This window comes from Cantharellus anzutake, assembly GCF_015039405.1.
Source record: "Cantharellus anzutake strain C23 chromosome Unknown EI90scaffold_12, whole genome shotgun sequence".
NCBI classification, from domain to species: Eukaryota; Fungi; Basidiomycota; class Agaricomycetes; order Cantharellales; family Hydnaceae; genus Cantharellus; species Cantharellus anzutake.
Genome location: NW_024066962.1, coordinates 1,134,883 through 1,159,092, shown reverse-complemented (window position 1 = coordinate 1,159,092; position 24,210 = coordinate 1,134,883). Strand labels below are relative to the sequence as shown.

The 24,210-nt window shown below is 50.0% G+C and overlaps 6 protein-coding genes across 6 annotated transcripts; all 6 read right to left on the bottom strand.

The window, feature by feature from the left end:
• Positions 1-866: 866 nt before the first annotated feature.
• On the bottom strand, positions 867-2,356 carry EI90DRAFT_278712 (TAP-like protein-domain-containing protein). The gene is made up of 2 exons (XM_039053523.1): positions 2,316-2,356; positions 867-2,253 (listed from the first exon to the last, which is right to left on the bottom strand). Exon 2 carries the CDS (start codon positions 1,905-1,907, stop codon positions 1,086-1,088), a length of 822 nt encoding a protein of 273 aa, XP_038918990.1. The 5' UTR covers positions 1,908-2,253; positions 2,316-2,356; the 3' UTR covers positions 867-1,085.
• Positions 2,357-2,974: 618 nt separating this feature from the next.
• Positions 2,975-8,330, bottom strand: EI90DRAFT_3120179 (uncharacterized protein; the record flags this gene model as incomplete). Its single annotated transcript, XM_039063288.1, has 6 exons — positions 2,975-6,004; positions 6,052-6,924; positions 7,064-7,693; positions 7,752-7,902; positions 7,955-8,100; positions 8,160-8,330. The coding sequence occupies 6 exons, from the start codon at positions 8,328-8,330 to the stop codon at positions 2,975-2,977; spliced, it is 5,001 nt and encodes a 1,666-aa protein (XP_038918989.1).
• A 4,406-nt stretch (positions 8,331-12,736) lies between these two features.
• EI90DRAFT_3120178 (TAP-like protein-domain-containing protein) lies at positions 12,737-15,518 on the bottom strand (the record flags this gene model as incomplete). Its single annotated transcript, XM_039063287.1, has 7 exons — positions 12,737-13,701; positions 13,770-14,342; positions 14,410-14,499; positions 14,580-14,854; positions 14,923-15,049; positions 15,103-15,168; positions 15,251-15,518. The coding sequence occupies 7 exons, from the start codon at positions 15,516-15,518 to the stop codon at positions 12,737-12,739; spliced, it is 2,364 nt and encodes a 787-aa protein (XP_038918988.1).
• A 2,162-nt stretch (positions 15,519-17,680) lies between these two features.
• Positions 17,681-22,153, bottom strand: EI90DRAFT_278164 (uncharacterized protein). The gene is made up of 5 exons (XM_039053522.1): positions 21,509-22,153; positions 21,304-21,446; positions 21,099-21,249; positions 19,419-21,041; positions 17,681-19,371 (listed from the first exon to the last, which is right to left on the bottom strand). Exons 1-5 carry the CDS (start codon positions 21,881-21,883, stop codon positions 17,749-17,751), a joined length of 3,915 nt encoding a protein of 1,304 aa, XP_038918987.1. The 5' UTR covers positions 21,884-22,153; the 3' UTR covers positions 17,681-17,748.
• On the bottom strand, positions 22,154-23,217 carry EI90DRAFT_277538 (uncharacterized protein). The gene is made up of 3 exons (XM_039053519.1): positions 23,097-23,217; positions 22,871-22,936; positions 22,154-22,803 (listed from the first exon to the last, which is right to left on the bottom strand). Exons 1-3 carry the CDS (start codon positions 23,101-23,103, stop codon positions 22,424-22,426), a joined length of 453 nt encoding a protein of 150 aa, XP_038918986.1. The 5' UTR covers positions 23,104-23,217; the 3' UTR covers positions 22,154-22,423.
• EI90DRAFT_3047596 (uncharacterized protein) lies at positions 23,043-24,108 on the bottom strand. Its single transcript, XM_039059562.1, is given in 2 exon segments — positions 23,043-23,646; positions 23,665-24,108. 2 exon segments carry the CDS (start codon positions 23,671-23,673, stop codon positions 23,386-23,388), a joined length of 270 nt encoding a protein of 89 aa, XP_038918985.1. The 5' UTR covers positions 23,674-24,108; the 3' UTR covers positions 23,043-23,385.
• Between the last annotated feature and the right edge of the window lie 102 nt (positions 24,109-24,210).

Below are 24,210 nucleotides of genomic sequence, written 5' to 3'. Positions count from 1 at the left end.
TTATCATCGATGATGCCGACCATATCCTCCTTGAGTCTTCGGCGTGTGTTCCAACTGCTCCTACAACGATGTTGCCTCGCACAGAGTACACAGCCAAGAATTGCTTGTTTGCCGTAGGTTGCTTCTCCTTCAGTAGCATGTCAATATGTCGGACCGCGCCAGGCTGTATGTTACGCTTGTGAATAGGAAGCGGCGGGTCAGTGGCATGATCAGGCGGCTAAGGTGGTTCTTTCGGGAGGGGGGTAGTGTTGGCTGGGGCAGTTTATTATTTGGTCTCTTGGTCGGTTTAATTGGGATGCGGTGTTCGTTGTTTTGTTTGTATCAGCTACAGGTTCCCGTGTTTGCATCATGTTCTCGTTCACCTTTGCCAGCTCTGCTGTGAGGATAGCATTGGATTTGGCCAGGCATTTGTATGTAGCAGTGGCGTGTCCAAGGACAATGGACAGGGGAGGGGACTTTGGGAGGGGCGCACCGAACGTGAGATAGATGCCCTCGACTTCCTCTTGACCGATTCGTCCAGCGTTGGCGGCGAGAGTCCCTTTTTTACATAATCTAGTGGCAGCTTCCATGGCGGAGTTGATCGACTTGAGAAAATTATTGACAGTCGCGGTTTGCAATAGGCGGTTGGGTTTCTGGGGTGGTGTCATCGTTAAACGTGTGGTGTCGAGAAAATTACAGGAAGCAAAATAAGGACCTGCAAAACAAGAGTCCGTTATCTTAGACGAAATTAAGAACGTGAGATTTGACAGATATAGCAATGAGGACTGCTAATCCTACAAAAAAATGGCCTCAGCCAGAGCGTTGTCGGACCGTGCAGCAGTTTCAGGAGCTTTTTTATTTCGTTGTCTAGAATGGCCCCGACCACCACCGCCATAGGATGAACCACCTACAGCACCCGATGGAGGGCATACGGATCCGTATAAACCCCTTCGCATCTCCCTGACTCAGTGCTCGTACTCTGTCCAAGGGGCTTCAGGTGACATACAATTCCCCTAGGCGGTGTCGTATGGCCACTGACCCTCTTTTCTTGGCTCGGGAGAGGCGAATAGACCATCCGTCTGTTCGAATGGTAATACGAGGAGCGGTTAGAAGGTGGAGTGTACTATGTGTGACCTGACTTGGAACGTCTTCGGCGACAGCAGATGATGATCCCGGTAGCTACGACGAACGAAAGGAATGCTGCACCAAGCGAACCAAGAGCGATAAAGAGCGTTTGGTGAAGCTGTTGGTTTCGTGCTGTTGTCGCCATGGATGTTATACTTGGTAGTGTCGTTGTTATCATTAGTAGCCAATAATTCAAACCCGAGAGGATGAGGAATAGGGGCGTTAGGATTTAGTTGGGGGGCCAAAGCTTCCTCCGTATTCGAGAGATAGCTTGGTGATGGGGTGCCTGGAAAAAGGACCTGGTTCGTTCTGCAAACGGATTCGTCGACAGGCAACGTTCCATTGGTAAAGTAATCGTTGATGACATGGAACGTGCAATCGGAATGTTCAGCGAGTGATGTATGACCGAAATCGCATTGCTCTACCATTGCAGCATTTGCTTCATCAAGGAGGTCCGCAACCAGCTTTGCTCCTGGGTAGGGCGTAACAGGGTCTGCTTGATTTCCAATGACGAGAATCTTGTTCTTCAATGTAGAGTTCCATGGGTCAGTGAAGCGCTCGGCGCGAGAAGGCCAGTTGTGGCACCAGAAACCAGCATCGGTCCGACTGGACAGAAGAAACCAATTCCGACAAAGGTGAGGACCGAAGTTTAACTTACACATCTCGGAAACATTCCGTGACGCCAAGAGAATCTCTCCAAAGACATCGCTTGTTGTCGCATTCCCTGCATCGACCGCTTCTGCACACGTTATCGCCAGGAAGGCGTAACCATACGTGATTGAATCTAAGTCCCTCTTGCCCATGCTCTCCAAGCGCCTCTTTGCCACGAGATTGATTTTCCTTTTCCTCAGTCCTGGTGGACCAAATTCTGGAGGCGAGAACCACGAAGTGGTGCTCAGGCGAATCAAAATCGGATGCTAGTGTAGCCAGCCTGTCGAATTATCCGTCGCTTGGAATAACATGTTTCGAATGGCAGCAGAGCTCGTCTCGGTGCCCCCACCTTTGCAGTAATCGTACGCTGCATCCATGAGTCCCTGAACCCATTGGGTGACTGTTTCGTTGGTGCTCCCCTTCTCGGCAATGGCACGTCCTGAAGGGCCCACCATGGCGCAAGCACCTGCAAAGCCTTAGGAGTGTCTTGTATCTTATCTGTGGGAAGAGAATCAATGTTGAGAGACGTAGCAGGGCGAAAGAATCATGATGAGACACACATGCCCAAATCTTACCGACCTGGCTAAGGAGCGAGTCAGCCTCGGGTTCTTGTTTCCAGAACGCCACCACATCGGGGTCAGTCTGATTGGGACTTGCGAAGTTTCCCTTTGCTTCCAGGCCATTATTAGACGAGGGACCGTCAGTAAGAAGTTGAAGAATGAATCTGGAACATCTTCACCTGGACTGGAAGACGACGGTGCCATTCCAAAATTGTTGCTCCTTATCTGTGCTATTGAAGAAGTCAATCCCGGGCCTGGTGAGACCAGCCCCGCGAGGGTCAAAACCGGCGATATCGTAGTATCCACCTGAGGGCTACAGTGTCAGATTTGGAGAACATGGCTGCCAAGGACGATTGGAGATGTCACGCACAAATCCTATTCGCTAAATCTGTACCCCTTGACAACACGAGGTCTAAACCACTGTCACCAGGGCCACCTAGAAATAAGGGAAATCGAACATGGGCTTTCAATAATTCGGTGCGCTTCGAGCGAACGGCCCCAGGCCAAAAGCATGTGATATACATACAAACCTGGGTTAATGAAAGGTACCCCGTTTCACATGCGTTTGATCACGGCAAGCGTCGCCTTCCCCCTCGACTCCTGTCCTGGTGTGCAGTCCAGTGGCGCATCGAAAGTGCCACATAGGAAAGTCGGATCATCTATAGTTTGATGCTTTCATCGATGAATGGGAGCGCCTCCGAGTGCCATCCGAGATTGGAAAGAACACCACGGAGACTGTCAAGTGATCTGGCCAAATCCAGGGTGTATGATTCTGGGTGAACGGCAGCCAGCTCCTGCCAGAGTTTGACACTTTCTTCGATGAATGGGAGCGCCTCCGAGTGCCGTCCGAGATTGGAAAGAGCATTACATAGATTGTTGAGTGACGTGGCCAAATGCGGGGCGTATGATCCTGGGTGAATGGCAACTAGCTCACGGTATAGTTTGACGCTTTCTTCGATGAATGAGAGTGCCTCCAAGTGCCGTTTGAGATTGGAACGAGCAACATATAGTTCGTTGAGTGATCTGGCCAAATATGGGGTGTATGATCCTGGGTGAAGGGCAACTAGCTCACGGTATAGTTTGATGCTTTCCTCGATGAATGGGAGCGTCTCCGAGTGCCGTCCGAGATTGGAAAGGGCATCATGTAGATTGCTGAGTGATCTGGCCAAATCCAGGGTGTATGATCCCGGGTGGACAGCAACAAGTTCACGGCATAGGTTGACGCTTTCTTCGATGAATGGGAGCGCCTCCGAGTGCCGTCTGAGATTGGAAAGAGCATCATATAGATTGTTGAGCGATCTGGCCAAATCCAGGGTGTATGATCCTGGGTGAAAGGCAACTAGCTCCTGCCAGAGTTTGACACTTTCTTGGATGAATGGCAGCGCCTCCGAGTGCCGTCTGAGATTGGAAAGAGCACAACCTAGATTGTTGAGTGACCTGGCCAAATCCAGGGTGTATGATCCTGGGTGAACAGCAACCAGCTCACGGTATAGTTTGATGCTTTCTTTGATGAATGGGAGCGCCTCCGAGTGCTGTCCAAGGTTGGAAAGAGCATGAAATAGATTGTTCAGTGATCTGGCCAAATCGGGGGTGTATGATCCTGGGTGAATGGCAACTAGCTTCCGCCAGAGTCTGACACTTTCTTCGACAAATGGGAGTGCCTCTGAGTGCCGTCCGAGATTGGAAAGAGTGCAAGACAGATTGTTGAGTGATCTGGCCAAATCGAGGGTGTACAATCCTGGGTGAACGGCAACTAGTTCACGGTACAGTGTAATGCTTTCTTCAAAGAATGGGAGCGCCTCCAAGTGCCGTCCGAGATTGGAAAGAGTACTACGGAGATTGTTGAGTGATCTGGCCAGTTCTGGGGTGTATGGTCCTGGGTGAACAGCCACTAGTTCACGGTACAGCTTAACGCTTTCTTCGATGAATGGGAGTGCCTCTGAGTGCTGTCCGAGATCGGAAAGAGCACCACGGAGATTTTCAAGTGAGAGGGCCAAATCCAGGGTATATGATCCTGGATGAATGGCAACTAGCTCCCGCCGGAGTTGGACACTTTCTTTGATGAATGGGAGCGCCTCCGAGTGTCGTCCAAGATTGGAAAGAGCACAATATAGATTGTTAAGTGATCTGGCCAAGTCTGGGGTGTATTGCCCTGGGTGAATCGCAACTAGCTCACGGGATAGTTTGACGCTTTCTTCAATGAATGGGAGCACCTCCGAGTGCCGTCCGAGATTGGAAAGAGCACCATATAGATTGCTGAGTGTTCTGGCCAAATCCGGGGCGTATGATCCTGGGTGAATAGCAACTAGCTCACGGTATAGTTTGATGCTTTCTTCGATGAATGGAACCGCCTCCGAGTGCCGTCCAAGATTGGAAAGAGCCAAACATAGATTGTTGAGTAATCTGGCCAAAACTGGGGTGTATGATCCTGGGTGAACGGCAACCAGCTCACGGTATAGTTTGATGCTTTCTTCAATGAATGGGAGTGCCTCTGAGTGCTGTCCAAGATTGGAAAGAGCCAAACATAGATTGTTGAGTGATTCAGCCAAATCCGGGGTGTATGATCCTGGGTGAACAGCAACTAGCTCACGGTATAGTTTGAGGCTTTCTTTGATGTACGGGAGCGCCTCCGAGTGCTGTCCAAGATTGGAAAGAGCAAAAAATAGACAGTTGAGTGACTTGGCCAAACCCGGGGTGTATGATCCTGGGTGAATGGCAACTAGCTCACGGTATAGTGTGACGCTTTCTTCAATGAATGGGAGCACCTCCGAGTGCCGTCCGAGTTTGGAAAGAACAAGATATAGATGGAGTGAGCCAGCCAAATCTGGGGTGTATGATCCCGGGTGAATGGCAACTAGCTCACGGCATAGTTTGATGCTTTCCTCAATGAATGGGAGTGCCTCCGAGTGCCGTCCAAGATTGGAAAGTGCCGAAGATAAAATGCAAAGTGATGTGGCCAAATCTGGGGTGTAAGATCCTGGGCGAACAGCAACTAGCTCCTGCCAGAGTTTGACGCTTTCATTGATGAATGGGAGTGCCTCCGAGTGCCGTCCGAGAATGGAAAGAGCGAAAGATAGAGTGTGGAGTGATCTGGCCAAATCTGGGGTGTAAGATCCCGGGCGAACAGCAACTAGCTCTCGCCAGAGTTTGATGTTTTCTTCGATGAACGGGAGCGCCTCCCAGTGTCGTCCGAGATTGGAAAGCGCCAAATATAGATCATTGAGTGATCTGACCAGATCAGGGGTGTATGATCCTGGGTCAACGGCAACTAGCTCACGGTACAGTTTGACACTTTCTTCGACGAATAGGAGCGCCTCCAAGTGTTGTCCAAGACTGGAACGAGCATCACCGAGATTGTTGAGTGATTTGGCTAAATCCGAGGTATATGATCCTGGTTGAACAGCAACCAGCTCGCGCCGGAGTTTGACACTTTCTTCGATGAATGGGAGCGCCTCCGAGTGCCGTCCAAGTTTGGAAAGAGCCAAATATCGATTGTTAAGTGACAGGGACAAATGCGGGGTGTAGGACAATGAGTCCACAGAAAAAAGGTAACGGCACAGTACAACAGAATCGCTTGCCGCCTCATCTGCCTCCCGGAATCTTGACAAAAATACCAAATTTGACGAAAGCTTGGCAAGCACATTAGCCAGTACGCCAACAGCACCTTCCGAGCTGTGGTCAACAGCCGACTAGAAGACCATGAGGTAGTTTCATTAACACAATTGATGATCCATACCTTGGCCCACTCAGGGAGTAATGAGATACTGATGTAGCCTTCCATTCTCACACAGACTTCCACCCAGCGAGTTGCTTGCTGGCTGAGAAACACGCCAACTGACCGATTGAGCTCTTGTGATGGTTCCTGGACTCCACTGAGGTGATGGACAATATGACGGCATGCATAACGAAAGTGGTCAGATAAGTCCTCTGAAGGAATACGCGGCATTTCGTCTCTTTCAGACAAGTTTTCAATCAGTCCTAGGCCCTCTATCGAGCAAAGATCCTGGTTCAGGATCTCGGTACATCGCTGGGCAACCCTGGCATTCTCTGTGCTCAAATTTACTGGACTGTAACCATTGATGGACTGGAGATCGATCCGATCCACAATAAAGTCACGGAATGATTGGTGTAAGATGCGAATCGGAATGTGAGGATCCCCAACCCCCGAGAGGAGAGGGGCGAGTTCAGCCAATGCATACCGGACAGAAGAATTGGAGAGGAAAGGTGACAAAATCACGTCCCAGGCAGTGACAGACAGAGGCTGCTGTGCAGCAACGATTGCCCCCATCACAATTGGATAGTCGTGCGCAAAATCTTCATCTTCCCAATTACACCTTTCCAGAATGGTTGTGTATAAACGATCCATCATTCCCTCGGCAGGGACATTTGAACGTTTGGTGCCAGTACCGAGCAGGCGCCCCAGTGTCCTCATAGGATCGTTGCTGTTCGTCTCCATGTAGAGGAAGATGGTTCTGACCCAAATAAACAGGCCATTTGCTCGTTCCAAGATCTCCTGAACCTTTTTGTCCTCGTCCTGAAGATTATTGCGTAACTCCGGATGCAATTTCTTGAGCTCCCGAAGCCGGAAACTTATGTATGTCGCGCAGTCCTGCACGTTTGCCTCATCCGAGAGATCAATAGTGAGTCGATTGGTAGGGGAGAGGGAACGATTCACGAGATCAGAATGTCTCGATGTGATAAAGAATTTTATGGAAGATGGTATTTATGGAAGATGGTAGCTTGGGCACCTCCTCCCTAAGGATTTCGGCAAGGGGTAAAAACACGTTTTTGTCACACTCGTCCAAAGCATCAATGACGACGACCATAGAATGACCGGAAGGAGGAGGTGTATGGAGGAGAGGCGAAGCCACCAAGCTCTCGAATTGCTTCGCGAGGGAGGCTGTTGAGAGAGAAGGGTCATTTCGAAGAGCAGAGACAATGAGAGTGCGGTAAACCGGGTCATGGTCTGCTAGGGCTCGAGCTATACCGGTGAATAGAAAATCGGGCCGCGCCCGTTCACCCGCTTTAAAGAAGAAGTGCAGTAATAGGGTAACGTCCTCTTCGTTGGCACATCGTTCTGCTATCGTGAGCGCAATTGAAGTTTTGCCGGCACCGGCCACAGCAGTCAGCAGCATTAGCCGATCCTCCCTCTCCCCAGCGTTGCGACACCATGTCATGATACGCTCAGTGAGATCAACCCTGGTGCCTTCTAGGCACACCTGAGTGGAATCACCGAGGGCGATATGAGGGTATCGGAGGCTCTCGAGAATTTTGTCGTCCTGATTACGACGTTCCGCATCCTGTTTACGACGTTCTGCGTCCTGTTGACGACGTTCTATGGCCGCTAATTTGGCGCCGGTCATCAAGTTCGTCCGAAGCTGCATCGACCGAAAGTCAGAATGATTGTGGAACGATACTACATATAAGGAAAGCTACCTGAAACGATGCCAATGCTTTGTCGAAATCTTTCTTCAGGCTATTAATCCTTCCTGGGTCTCGCAAGTGCGAAAATACATTTATTATGGCGCATCGTTTCTCCACCTTTTCCCGTCTTCCTTTGATTTCGGACTCAATCACCTGTAGAGCCCTGGGACTTGATGTTCATAACGATAGCAAAGACCACCAAAAATACAACTTACCTTTTGAGCTTTGTAGCATTCTCCACCCATGGGTTTGACTCTTCCGCTGACGCATCGTAAGATTTCATGACTAAAATCACGTCGACCACGGTGTCGGCTACATATTGACCGAAATCAACCCATTCCTTCTTGTTGTCTCTGAACTTCTGCGTTGCCCAAACTAGTGTGAGCTTCCATTCATGGCCAAGCGCAAATCATTGCCAACCTGAACCTCGTCAAGGATAGAGAGTGCACCGCCAGTGGCCATCTTGAGAGGGGGACACCAATCAGCCGCAGCATTGACGACCTTGAGAATTGGGACCGCCAGGTCAACCCCCTCCACGAGGAGATCATCGATCTTATGCCTGAGAGCTTCAACCTTTTGCTGCAATGACATGATAGCGGATAAGTGGATGGAGGAGAGAGCTTTGGGCGTGCAACACGCATGTCTTAGGTCAGAGCCACGAGGCCTCCGTCTGATTATGGAAGGTCGAGGAACGGTATAATGAATACTCACCATCCTTCTGATCTGACATCAGCGACGAAGTCGAGCAAGCGCGGTTGGCATGACTCGGGCTGGTCAAGTGGTCTGCATTTCATAGGTCTGCTTTAGTAGAGGCTGGGATCCTGCCTAGTCAAGTGGGATGAGATCAAATCTTGATCGAGCCCTGGCTGGGAGATAAGTGTGATTGGGAATGGCCAAATTCGACGTGAACCCGCAAAGACATCTATGGAATATCATACTGAAGCATCAATCGCGGCGGTCGCTTGGGCTGGCGGTAAGCGCCGGTTGTACTTCGGCGGGGCCAGGATCCCGTCTGGACTTCATCACGTCTTCTCGTTGCTCATCATGTCAGAGCAATCACCGTCTTTGGATGCAGGCGATTGGGCGTCGGCCTCGAACAGTTTAAAAGCCTATCATGTTCCAGCTACCGTTAAAATCGTTCCCTACAACCTTTTTCTTGTTCTTTGGATCAAGTGCTGATCCCTAGACAGCGCCCTGAAACTAGCCAAGGTCCACCATACTACGCACCACTGCCGTTCCGTAGGCGTCCCACGACGCCTCATTTGGCCGGCTGTCATTGTGCCGCTTAATCGTGGGCCAACACTATTCCACCTGTCCGTGGCCCAATGGGAGGCATTGATCGTGCACCGGTCTGATTACCCACATCAGCAAATAAAATCAAGAAAGACAAATAAAACAGAAAAAGTTCGGGAATGGGAAAAATATCAGTTCAATTTCAATTACCGTCACCAGGAGAACACCTGAAGAGCGAGGGTCAAGATACGCAGGCATTCTGAAGGCCGATTAATTGGCATGTGAGAGGAATAGAGGATATTACATGGGGGTCAAAGGTAAACGAAGAACGGGTTGATCTGAAGACTGTTACTCCGTGTGTGTGCGACCCGGCCATGAGCACAGTCAAGAAGTAGAGGCCTATTGTTGGGCGGGCGGGCGATGGCGACGCGCCGGTACGCATATCTATGTTCACATCTTTTACATAATTGTCATTAATTATTATAATTTCACTCGCTGTAATGTTATCGTCATCTTTCGACTCCCCCGCCCCTTTTGTTAGAGTATCTCCGCGGAGTGCTACATAACATCACCTATCGGGTCACCTACAATCTGTCGAGTCAGAAGAATGGATTTTCTTCAAAGGGTGCAGCGGTACTTCGTCTCTCCTTGCACGCGTTGCCGACGCGATCCATCGGGTGTACACTCACTTTGAAATGGGCACCGCGTCGTATCATTTTACCACTACAATACAAAGACCGATTAAATACCCCTCATTTTCATCATCAGACTACACTCGATGGCAAAATGATCGACACCCCTTGTTCAGCGCAAGCTGGGCGTACGTGATATGCGTCGCAGACACTAAACACCTGGACATTGCGATTGAAAGTGCATGATCGCGTCCCTGCTTGCAACACAGGACATTAACAGCTGTGAGTTCAGCATTTCCTGTGCAAGCGCCACGTCTGGTGGAAATTCGGAACCGAACGAGCATACAACTTCTGATTGTGGACAAGCGCCGCATGAATGTACATCGAAGATTGACCCCTAGCCACCGGAGTTAACATCCTCAATGCAACTCCAGATCAACATAGGTATGTATATCGAGAACACAATTTTACATAAACTGCAATTTTAATAGACATGCGAGACATGTCTTCGTATACTCATGCTGATTATCTGCACCTCTTAGCGATGCGCCGGTCTAGTACAGTTGGTACAGGCAAACATGTACGCATCAAAAGGCGATTAGTCCCAGTATGCTTGGGCCAGGTCACACGGATTTGATTTGCTTCCCTTCAGCCATCAGGTCTCCGCCCCCGTCAGAAGAGATATTCAGGGAAGGCTTCAGGATTGGTCGTAAAGAAAACACAAGGCCACCCATTCCGTTCCTGATCCAGATGCTATGGTACCGTCCTACTTGTGCAATCCAGTGACACAGCCAACGCGATATGAAGCACACACACTTTATTAAGCCTAAGTTCTTGGCAAGGGCTTGAAAAAGGTCTAAAGAACGTATGGAAGGAGCCCAGTTGTACGAAGATCGAACCTATTAGGATAGCATTAACCAAGTGGCCTTCGCAGGTTCTCCAGCTTTGAAGGATATCAGCAAAGCTGATTCGGATCTCCGTCCGGGTTTCCACTAGCGCAGCTTACATAAAGAAGTGCATGAGACGCCTTGGCGAGTGCAGACCCTGCCGCATTGTCCTCACAGAACACCGACATCCAAGAGACAGGTTGGACGGTGCTAGTGGTTCACAGTGAGATGCTTGAGCCACTGAATGTTCAACAAACGGCAAACCTTGATGAGACGTCGCAGGTCCCAAGTACACGTGGCTGCGATAGAAAGCTGATAGTGGCTGCCTGTGTCCCCGTCTAACTGGAGAAATTAGCAGCGATAACCTCCATTTCAGCTCGTATCCCGTAACACAGCCCAACGTTCCCCACGGACGAGTGACGACTCATCACCCTCTTTCGAAGCCGCTCAAACTTGCTACACCCTCCCCGCTCCCAATGTCCAGACGATCGGTCTCCAGAGCGACTCGGACCCACTCCTGGTGGCTGCCAGTCCATCACCCCCCTTCCTCTTCGTCTTCACCATATTCCCCGCCTCACATTCTCCCACGACTTCATCTTCATCCTCGCTCGTAACTGGAACCACAACTCCGCCTACCATTGCATTCTAATTCAGATCACTGCCTTCCCTGCCCCCCAGAAACTATGTGGCTTACGCTTGTACGCAAACTATGTAGCAGTTTTAAACCTGTGAACTTACAAAAACTGTGACCATCACCCGTACCAGGTTATGAAATCCCCAGTTTTCAACCAGTAAACCACACTTCCTTCAAATCGACAATATCTAGCGACCTTCGTAGGGATCATTCGAGAAGGGTGAGCTTATTGAACAGAGGCGATGAGTTCTACGCCAGGTGTATCATGACGCCAATTGTCGACTTGTCGCATCCAGATCCGGCAGCCAGTCAATGGCCTGCAATCAAGGACGACGAAAGCCTAGGCAACAAAAATGTGGAGGGTTCCACCGAGGAAACCGAATAACGCGTTGAGGTGAAGATAGATCCAAGATTATTCCTATTCTTCCGACTGGGACACCGATAGCCAAGAAAAAAAGGTCCTACAGTGTGATACTGCCATTTGTCAGTCACCCCAGACGAAGCCCTTTTTGGGGGGTTTCGCGTCACTCGAAGGTCCCTATCCTCATGGAGACCCAGCAGGCGTTCGCGATACGTCCAGCACCACCAGCAGAACCTGTTAACAAAAATCGTATTATGTGTTTTTTGAGATGGGTGTTGAAACGTTGCCTCGGTATATGCTAGCCCATGCGACCAGAGGCATCCCCGACTCGGATAGTCGAAATCCCAATAAATCATCGAGGGGACCACGCGGCGGAGGACCAGGACCCCATTTCCGGCGCTGGGTATCCTGCCAGACGCAACACCGGCGGGTCCTGACCAAGGGCCAGATGGAAGATTTTGCCACCGTTTTTGGTGACTTTGGGACCCCCCACCTCCCCCTGACCAAGACTACCAGAGAGGGAGCTATTTTCAACGCGACCTAGATATGTGCACCCAAGATGATGCTTCACAGAGTGGCTCTGACCCTCAGCCAATGCCACGTCATGGCCCCAGTTTGACCTCGAAGAAGGGATTCAGCACACGTGGCTAACGAAGCAAAGTGTCCCCATCTCAATATGCATGCGGGCCCCTGCTCTTCCGCTCTGCTCTTGCAGTCACACATACGAACGACCGAGAGAACTCGAGTACTGTATATAACAAAGAAGTCGGTTATAGCACTTCGTAGTGGCCCAACACCCCCGAGCTAAACTATCGGTCTCCCAGGGGCGAAGGCCATGCACCCAAGTATGCTGAGTATACCAGTGGAATCCAGCACCTCCCAGTGTCATGGAGGTGAAGATGAAATCGACCCAAAAGCAGAGAAATCGGCGTCGGTACAAACCGCACTAGAAGTGGATTCTGGTGGCGCCTGCCTTGACCGCGGGAGTTATGGGAAGAATAGTGAACCTGTGCGTCAACCCGTGGTGGTCGAAAGGGTATTCAGATTTCGTTAAACTTGTCATGTCGAGGAAATTACAGAAATGCGAAATAAGTAGCTGCAACACGAGAGGTCCGTTATATTATACGAAATTATGAATCGAAGCAAACAACGTGAGTGACAGATCAAGCAACGAAGATCTGCTGATCCAGCAGAATGGTGGCCTCAGCCTGGAGGATTGTCGAACCGTGCGGCGATTTCAGGAGCCTTTTTCATCGTCCAGAATAGCCCCGACCACCATCTCCATAGGATGAACCACCTACAGCACCCAATGGAGGGTCATACGGATCCATATAAGCCCCTTCGCGTCTCCCCGACCCAGTACTCGTGCTCTCTGTCGAAGGAGGAATGAAGGCTTCAGCATCTTCTCCATGACTGGCATCTCGGTGATGTGCAACTCCCCCAGGTGGCGTCGTATGGCCACTGACGCTCTTATCTTGGTTCAGGAGAGGCGCATTAACCAAGCTGTATGCACCACTCGATCTATTCGAATGGAAATAGGAAGAGCGGTTAGAAGTCGGAATGTAGTATGTGGAACCTGACTTGGAGCGCCTTCGGCGACAACAGATGATGATCCCGGTAGCTACGAGGAACGAAAGGAATGCTGCACCAAGCGAGCCAAGAGCGATAAGGAGCGTTTGGCGAGTCGACTTGAGGCTGTTGATTTCGTTCTCGAGCGCAGTGAGGGTGCTGTTGTCGCCATGTATATTGTACTTGGTAGTGTCGTTGTTATCATTAGTAGCCAATAATTCAGACCCGGGAGGATGAGGAATAGGGACGTTAGGATTTAGTTGGGGGTCAAGGCTTCCTCCGTATTCGAGAGATAGTTTAGTGACGGGGGAGCCTGGGAAAAGAACCTGGTTCGTTCCGCAAATGGATTCGTCGACCGGTAACGTTCCATTGGCAAAGTAATCGTAGATGACACGGAACGTGCAATCGGAGTGTTCAGCGAGTGATGTATGACCAAAATCGCGCTGCTCCACTATCACAGCGTTTGCTTCGCCAAGGAGGTCCGCAACTAGCTTTGCTCCTGGGTAGGGCGTAATGGGGTCTGCTTGATTTCCAACGACGAGAATCTTGTTCTTCAATGTAGAGTTCCATGGGCCAGTGAAGCGCTCGGTGGCGCGAGAAGGCCACTTGTGGCACCAGAAACCGGCATCGGCGAACATGGGTCCGACTGGACGGAAGAAAACGTAGAACTTAGCGTCCAATTCCAATGAAAGTGAGAACCAAAGTTCAACTTACACATCTCGGAAACATTCTGTGACGCCAAGAGAATCTCTCCAAAGACATCGCTTGTTGTCACATTCCCTGCGTCGACCGCATCTGCACACGTTATCGCCTGAGAGGCGTAATCATATGTGCTTACACCTGAATCCCTCTTGCCCAGCCTGTCCAAGTGCCTCCTTGCCACAGGATTGGTTTTCTTTTTCCTCAGTCCTAGCGGACCAAATCCTGGAGGCGAGAGCCACGAATTGGTTTCTAGACCCAGTAGATCACTCGATGGTAAGCCACGCTTGCTTCCGCGCCCGCCATTTTGGAATAAGAGCTGCCCAAGCGAATAAAGATCAGATGCTAGTTTTGGCCAGCCTGTCGGATTATACATCGCTTGGAATAACATGTTTCGAATTAAAGCGGAGCTCGCCTCGGTGCCTCCACCTTTGTAGTAATCGTATGCTGCGTCCATGAGTCCCTGAACCCATTGGGTGATTGTTTCGTTGGTGCTCCCCTTCTCGGCAATGGCGCATCCTGAAGGGCCCGCCATGGCGCAAGCACCTGCAAAGCCTTGGAACACCTTAGGAGTGTCTTGTATCTTATCTGTGGTAGGAAAGGAAGAGATTCAATGTTGAGAGACGCAGCAGGGCAGGAACATGAAGGGACACACATGCCCAAGCCTTGTATGAGGGTTCGGTGGCCCACAGAAGTGTGTTGACGACACCATCAATAACAACATGTCCCACGCGGTCAGGGAACACTGGCGAAACGCGGCGACAAGAGGCAACAACCCAGCTAATCAGCAAGTATCCTCCGGGATGCCATGAGGACGTGACTTACTGTTCACGAGGTAAGCGCCAATAACCGTCCCATAACTGAAGCCCCAATAGTAGACCAGGGACCCATCGCCATCATAAGCATCCGCCATGGCAATAATATCCCTCACGACCGCAGCAGTACCAACGAATTCGAGGTTGTCGCCATTCATCTGAAGACACAACTGACCGACCTGGCCAAGTAGCGAATCAACCTCAGGTTCTTGTTTCCAGAACGCCACTACGTCGGGGTCAGTCTGATTGGAACTTGTGAAGTTTCCTTTTGCTTCGAGGCCATTACTAGTAATCGAAGGACGGGGGACCGTGAGTAAGGAGTTGAAAAAAAAATGAACCCTGGAACATCTCACTTGGACTGGTAAACGACGGTGCCATTCCAAAATTGTTGCTCCTCATCTGTGCTATTGAAGCAGTCGATCCTGGGCATGGTGAGACCAACCCCGCGAGGGTCAAAACTGACGATATCGTAGTATCCACCTGAGGACTGCAGTGTTAGATTTGGAGAACAAGGACGATTGGAGATGTCGCACCAGTCCTATTCGATAAATCCGTACCCCTTGACAACACGAGGCCTAAACCACTGTCACCAGGGCCGCCTAGAAATAGGAGAAATCAACCATGGGCATTTAACGATTCGGCACAACCTCGAGCGAAAAAGAATGGAATACTCATACACACCTGGGTTAACGAAAAGGGACCCCTTCCTCTCACGCGTAGCAGGATATTTGATCACGGCAAGCGTCGCCTTCCCTCTTGACTCCTTTCCTGGTGTCCAGTCCAGTGGCACATCGAAAGTGCCACATAGGAAAGTCGGATCGTCCGGACATTTGCTCCATGTAGTATTTTTCGCGATGGGGCTGTAGCGGTCATATGCGACTACAGTCGTTATCAGAGAAGAGAGAAAAACGATAGTTGCAACAACCGCCTGGCGAACAGAGAGGTGCATAGAGACGTCGTCCTCAACGCAAAAAGCGCCCCAAAACAAAGGGAGGAGCTGATTGATGAAGGGGAATTTGCTGGCGCGTGCCTTTTGTAAGGGGATTCTTCCTCATGTATGGTGATCTTCCAGGAGCATTCGGGCACCTAGCGTGGGGAGCTGGTTGAAGCGGACGGGCACAGCAACGCCACATACTTTTTGTGTGCCACTGAATTGACACCTGAAGGAATGAATTGAGTTACATTGCCTGCCTGGGCTCTGTTTTTCACCGATTGATGAAGCAGTAGTATCAGGGGCAGACTGTGATTTATTAATAAATTCCGGTGCTTTGTCCGAAACTTTTTTTGGTTTGAGGCGACGCGGAATCACTTGGCATGTCAATGTACGTGGGCTAACTTGAGATGCCCTCCCACCTTGATGGCCACAGGCCGGGAAATGTGGTTGCTTCCATGCGGGATGCAGGGGCCTACAACAACAATCTCACGGGAAGACCGGGGTTGTCGAGAATGCCCACCATCTGCACGGTCAAAGGCTGTGGGTTGGGTTCTTTTGAGATGTGTGCATCGCTCAGCCATTAAATAAGTAATGCAGTGCCGCCGGTGCGTGACACCATACGATGAGTAAGCTCTCCTGTCCCGGGACCCCAGTTTCTAGGCAGAGCACGGCGTCATGACTTGCATTGCCAGTACTACACTTCTGCCTGTACGCGGCCCACACCTGCCGATGGGTGTAATTAACTTCGCAACAATAGAATGGGAACCGCATTTAGCTTTGGTATCGTGTCACCATTCGCTCCAACTCCTAATTCTCATACTCTCTATGATCGCGGAGTGATCAACCATAGCGACCACGATCGGCCACGCTGTGATTTCAGCTTCATTTACACAACCGCGGACGCGGCGTAACGCATGTGACTCCACTTCTGGGCGCTTCCTGTACGATGCTACAACTATTTCATGGCAAACCGAAAACACGGTGCCGAACGACACCAAATGGTAGTATTGAGCATGACCTCCCTCCTAACGGTCATCTGCACAACTCCTAATTATACACAAGCCCCATTCCACCGTCCTGGATATGATGTGAGCAAGCGCGCATGCATGCTACAAGATTGTGGCTGGAGTCCTGGGTCGCTTATATATCATGGGACTGATTGACTGCACACTTGCCCGCGGGATTTATGTAAGATCTGTAGTGTGACAGGCACATGTAATACAATTGTGGAGTACATTTGTCCGAATTTATTGTCATATTGCATCCTGTGCAAAAGGATCGACCGCCCCGATCGAATGTACGGCCCCGTCTGTGAGTGTCGGTACGACGGTAAATGTTGTAGTTGCTATACTTCGGGCTTGTTAGACAGCCAAGCACTGCACGCCAAATATTACTTAGAAGACGAACGAGATAGCGCTTTGGTACATGATCAGTCAACATGCATGTGATACAGACGTTCATAATGTTGAAACAGCTAACCAGCTCAGAACACCCGCCACTATTCAGCGCACAAGCATGGTAGCCGAGATACCGACGCGAATAGCCACAGGGTAAGTCAATAAATCGACGTCGAACACCGAAGACTAATCTACTCTTCATTGCTGCGCTTATAGTGTGCTCCATTTATGGCTGCTGGCCGGCGCATGTGACGTTGTTGACGGGGATTCTGCCCCTGCAAACACTGGCCAGATGGCTGAGCTTTTTGCGTAGTGAGGGTGCTGGATCTACAAGCCAGCATACTTATCACATAATTGAACTCAGCATGAAGAGACGAAGAGATAGAGGCCGGCCATGACTTTCCCCATGGATATGCCTAGGAGCTGCGATGTCGGGAACGCGCCGAGTCTGCCAAGCCGTCCGACATGCTCAAGCCCACAACTCCCAATATTATCACAACCAATCGATCTCACACACATCGGACTTACTATCGAACGCAATGGCGACAGGGATGTGTACTGCTTATTGGGACAATAGTCCGAAGTTTGTTGCGTCTCTTACAGTGATGCATCACAGGTTTTCGACCTGCCGATCGAGTCTTTTCATTGCATCAACATTCAGCATCCATCAAACCTTGACGTCGTTGCTTACGATGGTATGCAGAAACATTGAACCAGTAGATGAAAGAGAAAAGAGCAACCTCCATACTGAGATTATGAGTTTGCAACTGCGATTTGTTATGGGCGTAGTGCCAGTGATTGTTCTATCAATAGAAAAAATCGAGGTTGGACCACCGGACTTGGGTTGCTCATACATCGGAATGAAGTCCAAGATTGGAAAGGGCTTGACGTAGATTTCTGAGTGAATGGGTCAATCCTGAGGCATATGCACCTGGGTTAATTTCAACCAGCTGGCGTCGGATCTTGACACTTTCTTCGATGAATGGGAGCGCCTCCGAGTGCCGTCCGAGATTGGAAAGAGCCTCGTATAGATTGTTGAGCGAGATGGCCAAATCAGGTGTGTATGATGCTGGGTAAACAGCAACTAGCTCGCGATGTAGTTTGACACTTTCTTCAACGAATGGGAGCGCTTCCGAGTGCTGTCCAAGATTGGAAAAAGCACCACGGAGATTGCCGAGTGATCTAGCCAAATCCGAGGTGTATGATCCTGGGTGGACAGCAACTAGCTCACGGTATAGTTTGATAGCTTCATCGATGAATGGGAGCGCCTCCGAATACCGTCCGAGATTGGAAAGAGCAAAATATAGATTGTTGAGTGAGAGGGCCAAATCTGGGGTGTATGATCCCGGGTGAACAGCAACTAGCTCACGGTATAGTTTGACGCTTTCTTCGACGAATGGGAGCGCCTCCGAGTGCCGTCCGAGATCAGAAAGAGCGCCACGGAGATTGTCAAGTGATCTGGCCAAATCCGGGGTGTATGATCCTGGGTGAATGGCAACTAACTCACGGTAAAGTTTGATGCTTTCTTCAATGAATGGGAGCGCTTCCGAGTACCGTCCGAGATTGGAAAGAGCAAAATATAGATTGTTGAGTGAGAGGGCAAAATCTGGGGTGTATGATCCTGGGTGAATGGCAACTAGCTCACGGTATAGTTTGACACTTTCTTCAACGAATGGGAGTGCCTCCGAGTGCTGTCCGAGATTGGAAAGAGCACCACGAAGATTGTCGAGGGACCTGGCCAAATCCGAGGTGTATGATCCTGGGTGAACAGCAACTAGCTCACGGTATAGTTTGATGCTTTCTTCAATAAATGGGAGCGCCTCTGAGTGCTGTCCAAGATTGGAAAGAGCAAAGTATAGATTGTTGAGTGAGAGGGCCAAATCCGGAGTGTATGATCCTGGGTTAACAGCAACTAGTTCACGGTATAGTTTGACGCTTTCTTGGACAAATGGGAGTGCCTCCGAGTGCCGTCCAAGATTGGAAAGAGCATCACGGAGATTGTCGAGTGATCTGGCCAAATGCGGGGTGTATGATCCTGGGTGAGTGGCAACCAGCTCACGGTATAGTTTGACGCTTTCTTCGATAAATGGGAGGGCCTCCGAGTGCTGTCCGAGACTGGAAAGAGCACCACGGAGATTGTCAAGTGAGATGGCCAAATGCGAAGTGTATGATCCTGCATGAATGGCAACTAGCTCACGCCGGAGTTTAACGCTTTCTTCAATGAATGGGAGCGCCTGGGAGTGCCGTCCAAGTCTGGAAAGAGCCAAATATAGGTTGTTAAGTGACAGGGACAAATGCGGAGTGTAGGACACTGAGTCCACGGAAAAAAGGTAACGGCAGAGTGCAACAGAATCACTTGCTGCCTCATGTGCCTCCTGGAATCTTGACAAAAATACCAAATTCCATGAAAGCTCGGCGAGCACATTTGCTAATGTGCCAACAGCAGCTTTCAAACTGTGGTCAACAAACAACTGGAAGATCATGAGGTAGTTTCATTAACACGATCGACAATCCATACCTTGACCCACTCAGGGAGTAACGAGATACTGATGTAGCCCTCCATTCTCACACAGACTTCCACCCAGCGAGTTACTTGCTGACTGAGAAATACACCAACTGACCGATTGAACTCTTGTGATGATTCCTGGACCCCACTGAGGTGATAGACGATATGGCAGCATGCGTAACGAAAGTGTTCGGATAACTCCTCTGGAAGAATACGCGGCATTTCATCTCTTTGGGACAAGTGTTCAATCAGTCCTAGGCCCGATACGGAGCAAAGATCCTGGTTCAGAATCTCGGTACATCGCAGGGCAATCCTGGCATTCTCTATCCTCAAATCTACTGGACTGCAACTAGGGTCAATGGACCGGAGATCGATCCGATCCACAATAAAGTCGCGGAATGAATGGTGTAAGATGCGAATCGGGATGTGAGGATCCTCAACCCCCGAGAGGAGAGGGGCGAGTTCAGCCAATGCATAACGGACAGAAGAATCGAGCAATGGTGACAAAATCACATCCCAGGCAGTGACCGACAGAGGTTGCTGTGCGGCAACGATTGCTCCCATCACAATTGGGTAGTCATGTGCAAAATCTTCATCTTCCCAATTACACCTTTTCAAAATCGTTGTGTATAAGCGATCCATCATTCCCTCAGCAGGGACTTTGGAACGTTTGGAACGTTTGGTGCCAGTATCGAGCAGGCGCCCCAGTGTCCTCATAGGATCGTTGCTGCTCGTCTCCATGTAGAGGAAGATTGTGCTGACCCAAATAAACAAGCCGTTTGCTCGTTCCAAGATCTCCTGCACTTTTTTGTCCTCATCCTGAAGATTATCGCGCAATTCCGGATGCAATTTCTTCAGCTTTTGAAGCTGGAAACTGATGTATATCGCGCAGTCCTGCACGTTTGTCTCATCCAAAAGATCAATAGTGAGTCGATTGATAGGGTAATCGGGGGAGAGGGAACGATTCACGAGATCAAATTGTCTCGATGTGATAAAGAATTTTATGGAAGATGGTAGCTTGGGCACCTCCTCCCTAAGGATTTCGGCAAGGGACAAAAACACGGTTTTGTCACACTCGTCCAAAGCATCAACGATAACGAGCATAGAATGACCGGAAGGCGGAGGTGTACGGAGGAGAGGCGAAGCCACCAAGTTCTCGAATTGCTTCGCAAGTGGCGCTGTTGAGAGAGAAGGATCTTTTCTAAGAGCAGAGATAATGGAAGTGCGGTAAACAGGGTCATGGTCTGCTAGGGCTCGAGCTATACCGGTGAATAGAAAATCGGGCCGCGCCCGTTCACCCGCTTTAAAAAAGAAATGCAGTAACAGGGTAACGTCCCCTTCGTTCGCACATTGCTCTGCTATCGTGAGCGCAATTGAAGTCTTGCCGGCACCAGCCACAGCAGTCAGCAGCATCAGCCGATTCTGACTCTCCCCAGTGTTGCGACACCATGTCATGATACGCTCAATGAGATCAACCCTGGTGCCTTCCAGGCACGCCTGAGTAGAATCACCGAGGGCGATATGAGGGTATCGGAGGCTCTCGAGAATTTTATCGTCCTGTTGGCGATGGTCTACATCCTGTTGACGACGTTCTATGGCCGCTAATTTGGCACCGGTCATCAAGTTCGTCCGAAGCTGCATCGACCGAAAATCAGAATGATTGTGGAACGATACACATATAAGGAAAGCTACCTGAAACGATGCCAATGCTTTGTCAAAATCTTTCTTGAGGCTATTAATCCTTCCTGGGTCTCGCAAGTACGAAACCGCATTTATTAAGGCCGGTCGCTTTTCTACTTTCTCCCGTCTTCCTTTGATTCCGGACTCAATCACCTGTAGAGCGCTGGACTTGATGTTCATAACGTAGCAAAGGTCACCAGAAATAAATAGAGCTTACTTTTTGAGCTTTGTGGCACTGTCCATCCACGGGTTTGCTTCTTCCGTTGACGCATCGTAAGATTTTATGACCAAAATCACCTCGACCACGGTGTCGGCTACGTATTGGCCGAAATCAGCCCACTCCTTCTTGTTGTCTTTGAACTTCTACGTTTCCCAAACTAGTGTGAGCTTCCATTCATAGCCAAGCGTAAATCGTTGCCAACCTGAACCTCGTCGAGGATGGAGAGTGCACCGCTAGTCGCCATCTTTAGAGGGGGACACCAATCAGCTGTAGCATTGACGACCCTGAGAATCGGGACCACTATGTCAACCCCTTGCACAAGTAGATCATCGATCTTATGCCTGAGAGCTTCAGCCCCTTGCTGCGCCGACATGTTCGATAGCAGACAAGTGGATGGAGGAGAGGGAGAACTTTGGGCGTCAAACACACGTGTGAGGTCAGAGCCACGAGGCCTCCGTCTGGTTATGGAAGGTTGAGGAAGGGCAACTTTTGGCCGACACAATCCCTCTGATACGATATCGGCGGCGAATTCTAGCAAGCGCGGTTGGCATGGGCAAGTGGAACGGATGATAGACATCAAATCTTGATGAAGTCCTGGCTATATCCTGCGAGAGAAGAGCTGCAAGTGTGATGGAGATGCACGAATTCAACATGAACTCGGAAAGACATCTATGGAACATCATACTGAGGCATCAATCGCGGTGGGAGCTTCGCACTGGGGTTGCCGGTAAGCGCCGGTTGTGGCGCACAACCTTCGGCATTTCATCACGTCTTATCATATCAGAGCAATCAGCATTTACATGAGTCTTTGGATGCAGGCGAGTGGGCATCGCCTGTGCATCCAAGCCTATCGAAGAGCTTAAAGGCTTATCATGTTCCAGCTACCGATAAAATGGTTCTCTACAACCCTTCTCTTCTTTGGATCAAGCGCCAATCCATAGACAGCGCCCTGAAACTAATGCCGCTTAATTGTGGGGCCAACACTGGTCCACTTGTCCGTTGGCCCAATGGGAGGTGAATGGGAGGCTTCGATCGTGCGCCGGTTTGATTACCCATCAGCGAATAAAATCAAGAAAACAGAGGAGTGGGAAGAGTGGGAAAAGTATCGCAAGTATGTTCAATGCGGGACAGAACATAGAAATGAAATGAATGAGACGGGATGATTTGAACACTGTCTGTTAGTGCGACCTGGCCACGAGTAAGGGTGAAGGATGCGTGACGTTGAACGGTGAGTAGTGTAAAGAAATGATGTGGGGGTAACTTGTGTGTGCGAGGCATCTACAATAGGAATGACGCAATTAGAATGAAGGAAAGACCTGGAAGCAGAGAGAGAACGAGTTAATGTCATAACCCGCCAGCCACTAATGGCCAAATTAGGCTGAACATCTCTACATCCAAGAGACGGGTGCGGTTGTTCGGAAAGAAAAGAGTCCTTGCCGAATTCGCTGTGCCTGGCAGAAGAATTGGATGGGGGCGAAGAGGATTGCAATGCACATCCTGCCTTTCGTGAAGAAAAAGGGATTACAATGGCCGAGAAGAGGTGGACAAGCCTCATGCCACCCACCGGGAACCGAGCCAAGTCGTGTCCGTGTGTCTACATCTTTAACTGCATTATGCAGTATCCTCCCTTCTACCGCTGCAAAGGCGAGTTCGGTGCGCAGCCAGGAGCAGCAGAGAAAGGACCAGAGGCGTTCAGCAGGTGTCGGCAATGGGGTAAACGAATGATTAAAAAAGTACGCCCATTTCTCGAATCAGTTGCTTGGGTCAGGCCAGAAGGCGAACCAAATTACCAATCATAAGCCGCTCCACCAAAGGAACAATCCATTGAGGATAAGAGCTCAACTTCGCCCAGATCGCCGTGAAAACTTCCACAAATTAACTTGGCCGCCTTGATCATATTGCTGTCGCCCGTTATCCTCCAGAAAGATGCTCTCCAATGGCTCTCCTAATCTTCTCACGCTCCACTCACCCACATCCCCATTTACCTTCCTATCCCCCATACTCCCACTCCGAAACCACTCACATTCCCAGCACTCTGTCCCTCCGCTATAGCCCTCCCTGCAATCTTCTCCACCATATTCAAAAAGACGTCGAGAAAAACGATCCCGGATTCATCACAGAATCGAACAACGCTAAGGGCTCCATCCAATGCTGAGTAGGATTCTCGGTCAATGGTTGACCGTATTCTGATGGCGCCACGCAGAAAATGATCTGGGCTACGAATTCAAAGCACTGAACCCATTTCCTACGTTGTTGACGTCCATGCTGAAGCGGCAGAAGGGAGAGAACTTGGATGAAGCAGGTAAACGGTTCTTTAGCACACAATGGCAAAGGGGAGAAAAAAGCAAACACGCACTGGATGTACATATAAGGGTCCCATGCTGGGCTTCGTCTCCGTTATCCTTGCCTCGCCCTCAGAATATCAGTCAAATTAGTAATTCCTCCAACATATCCTTGCATCACTCAGAAAATACGCGGCCGAATCCATAAAGTAGTGCCCAGTCCCTTCCCCATTCCCACCACCGTACTATGGGCCCTCCTCCACCACCACCGCCACCTGATCCCCTGGAAGTAGGACCCGCAGGTGATCAAGGGGAACCAAAGGACGAAGAGGATGGGGATGGAGGCGGGATGATTCGTCCATCAATGATCGCCTTGATGGAAGGATCAGATCAGGGGAAAGCGATGGGCTCTCAGGATGCAGGGAGGGGTGAGAAGATGAGCGGTTGAGACGAAACGGATGGGTCTTCGAGAGTCGGATATGCAGCTGGTGGGCGGGTTTGCGTTTGTAGACATTTTGCGATGTCATCTTATAGAGTGGAAAAGCCAAAGGACCCAGATTATGTTATAGAGTCCATTGGTGGCAAACGAGGGTATTGGAATCAGTAGTAGTGGTTACGTTAG

Coding starts and splice junctions, on each gene's coding strand:
- EI90DRAFT_278712 (XM_039053523.1), bottom strand. CDS start 1,907: ATGGGCAAGAGGGACTTAGATTCAATCACGTATGGTTACGCCTTCCTG.
- EI90DRAFT_278164 (XM_039053522.1), bottom strand. CDS start 21,883: ATGTCTATCATCCGTTCCACTTGCCCATGCCAACCGCGCTTGCTAGAA. Junction 21,447..21,508: donor CCATCCTCGACGAGGTTCAG/GTTGGCAACGAT, acceptor GAAACGTAGAAG/TTCAAAGACAACAAGAAGGA. Junction 19,372..19,418: donor TACTCCCTGAGTGGGTCAAG/GTATGGATTGTC, acceptor ATGATCTTCCAG/TTGTTTGTTGACCACAGTTT.
- EI90DRAFT_277538 (XM_039053519.1), bottom strand. Junction 22,804..22,870: donor ACGACTTGGCTCGGTTCCCG/GTGGGTGGCATG, acceptor CACGAAAGGCAG/GATGTGCATTGCAATCCTCT.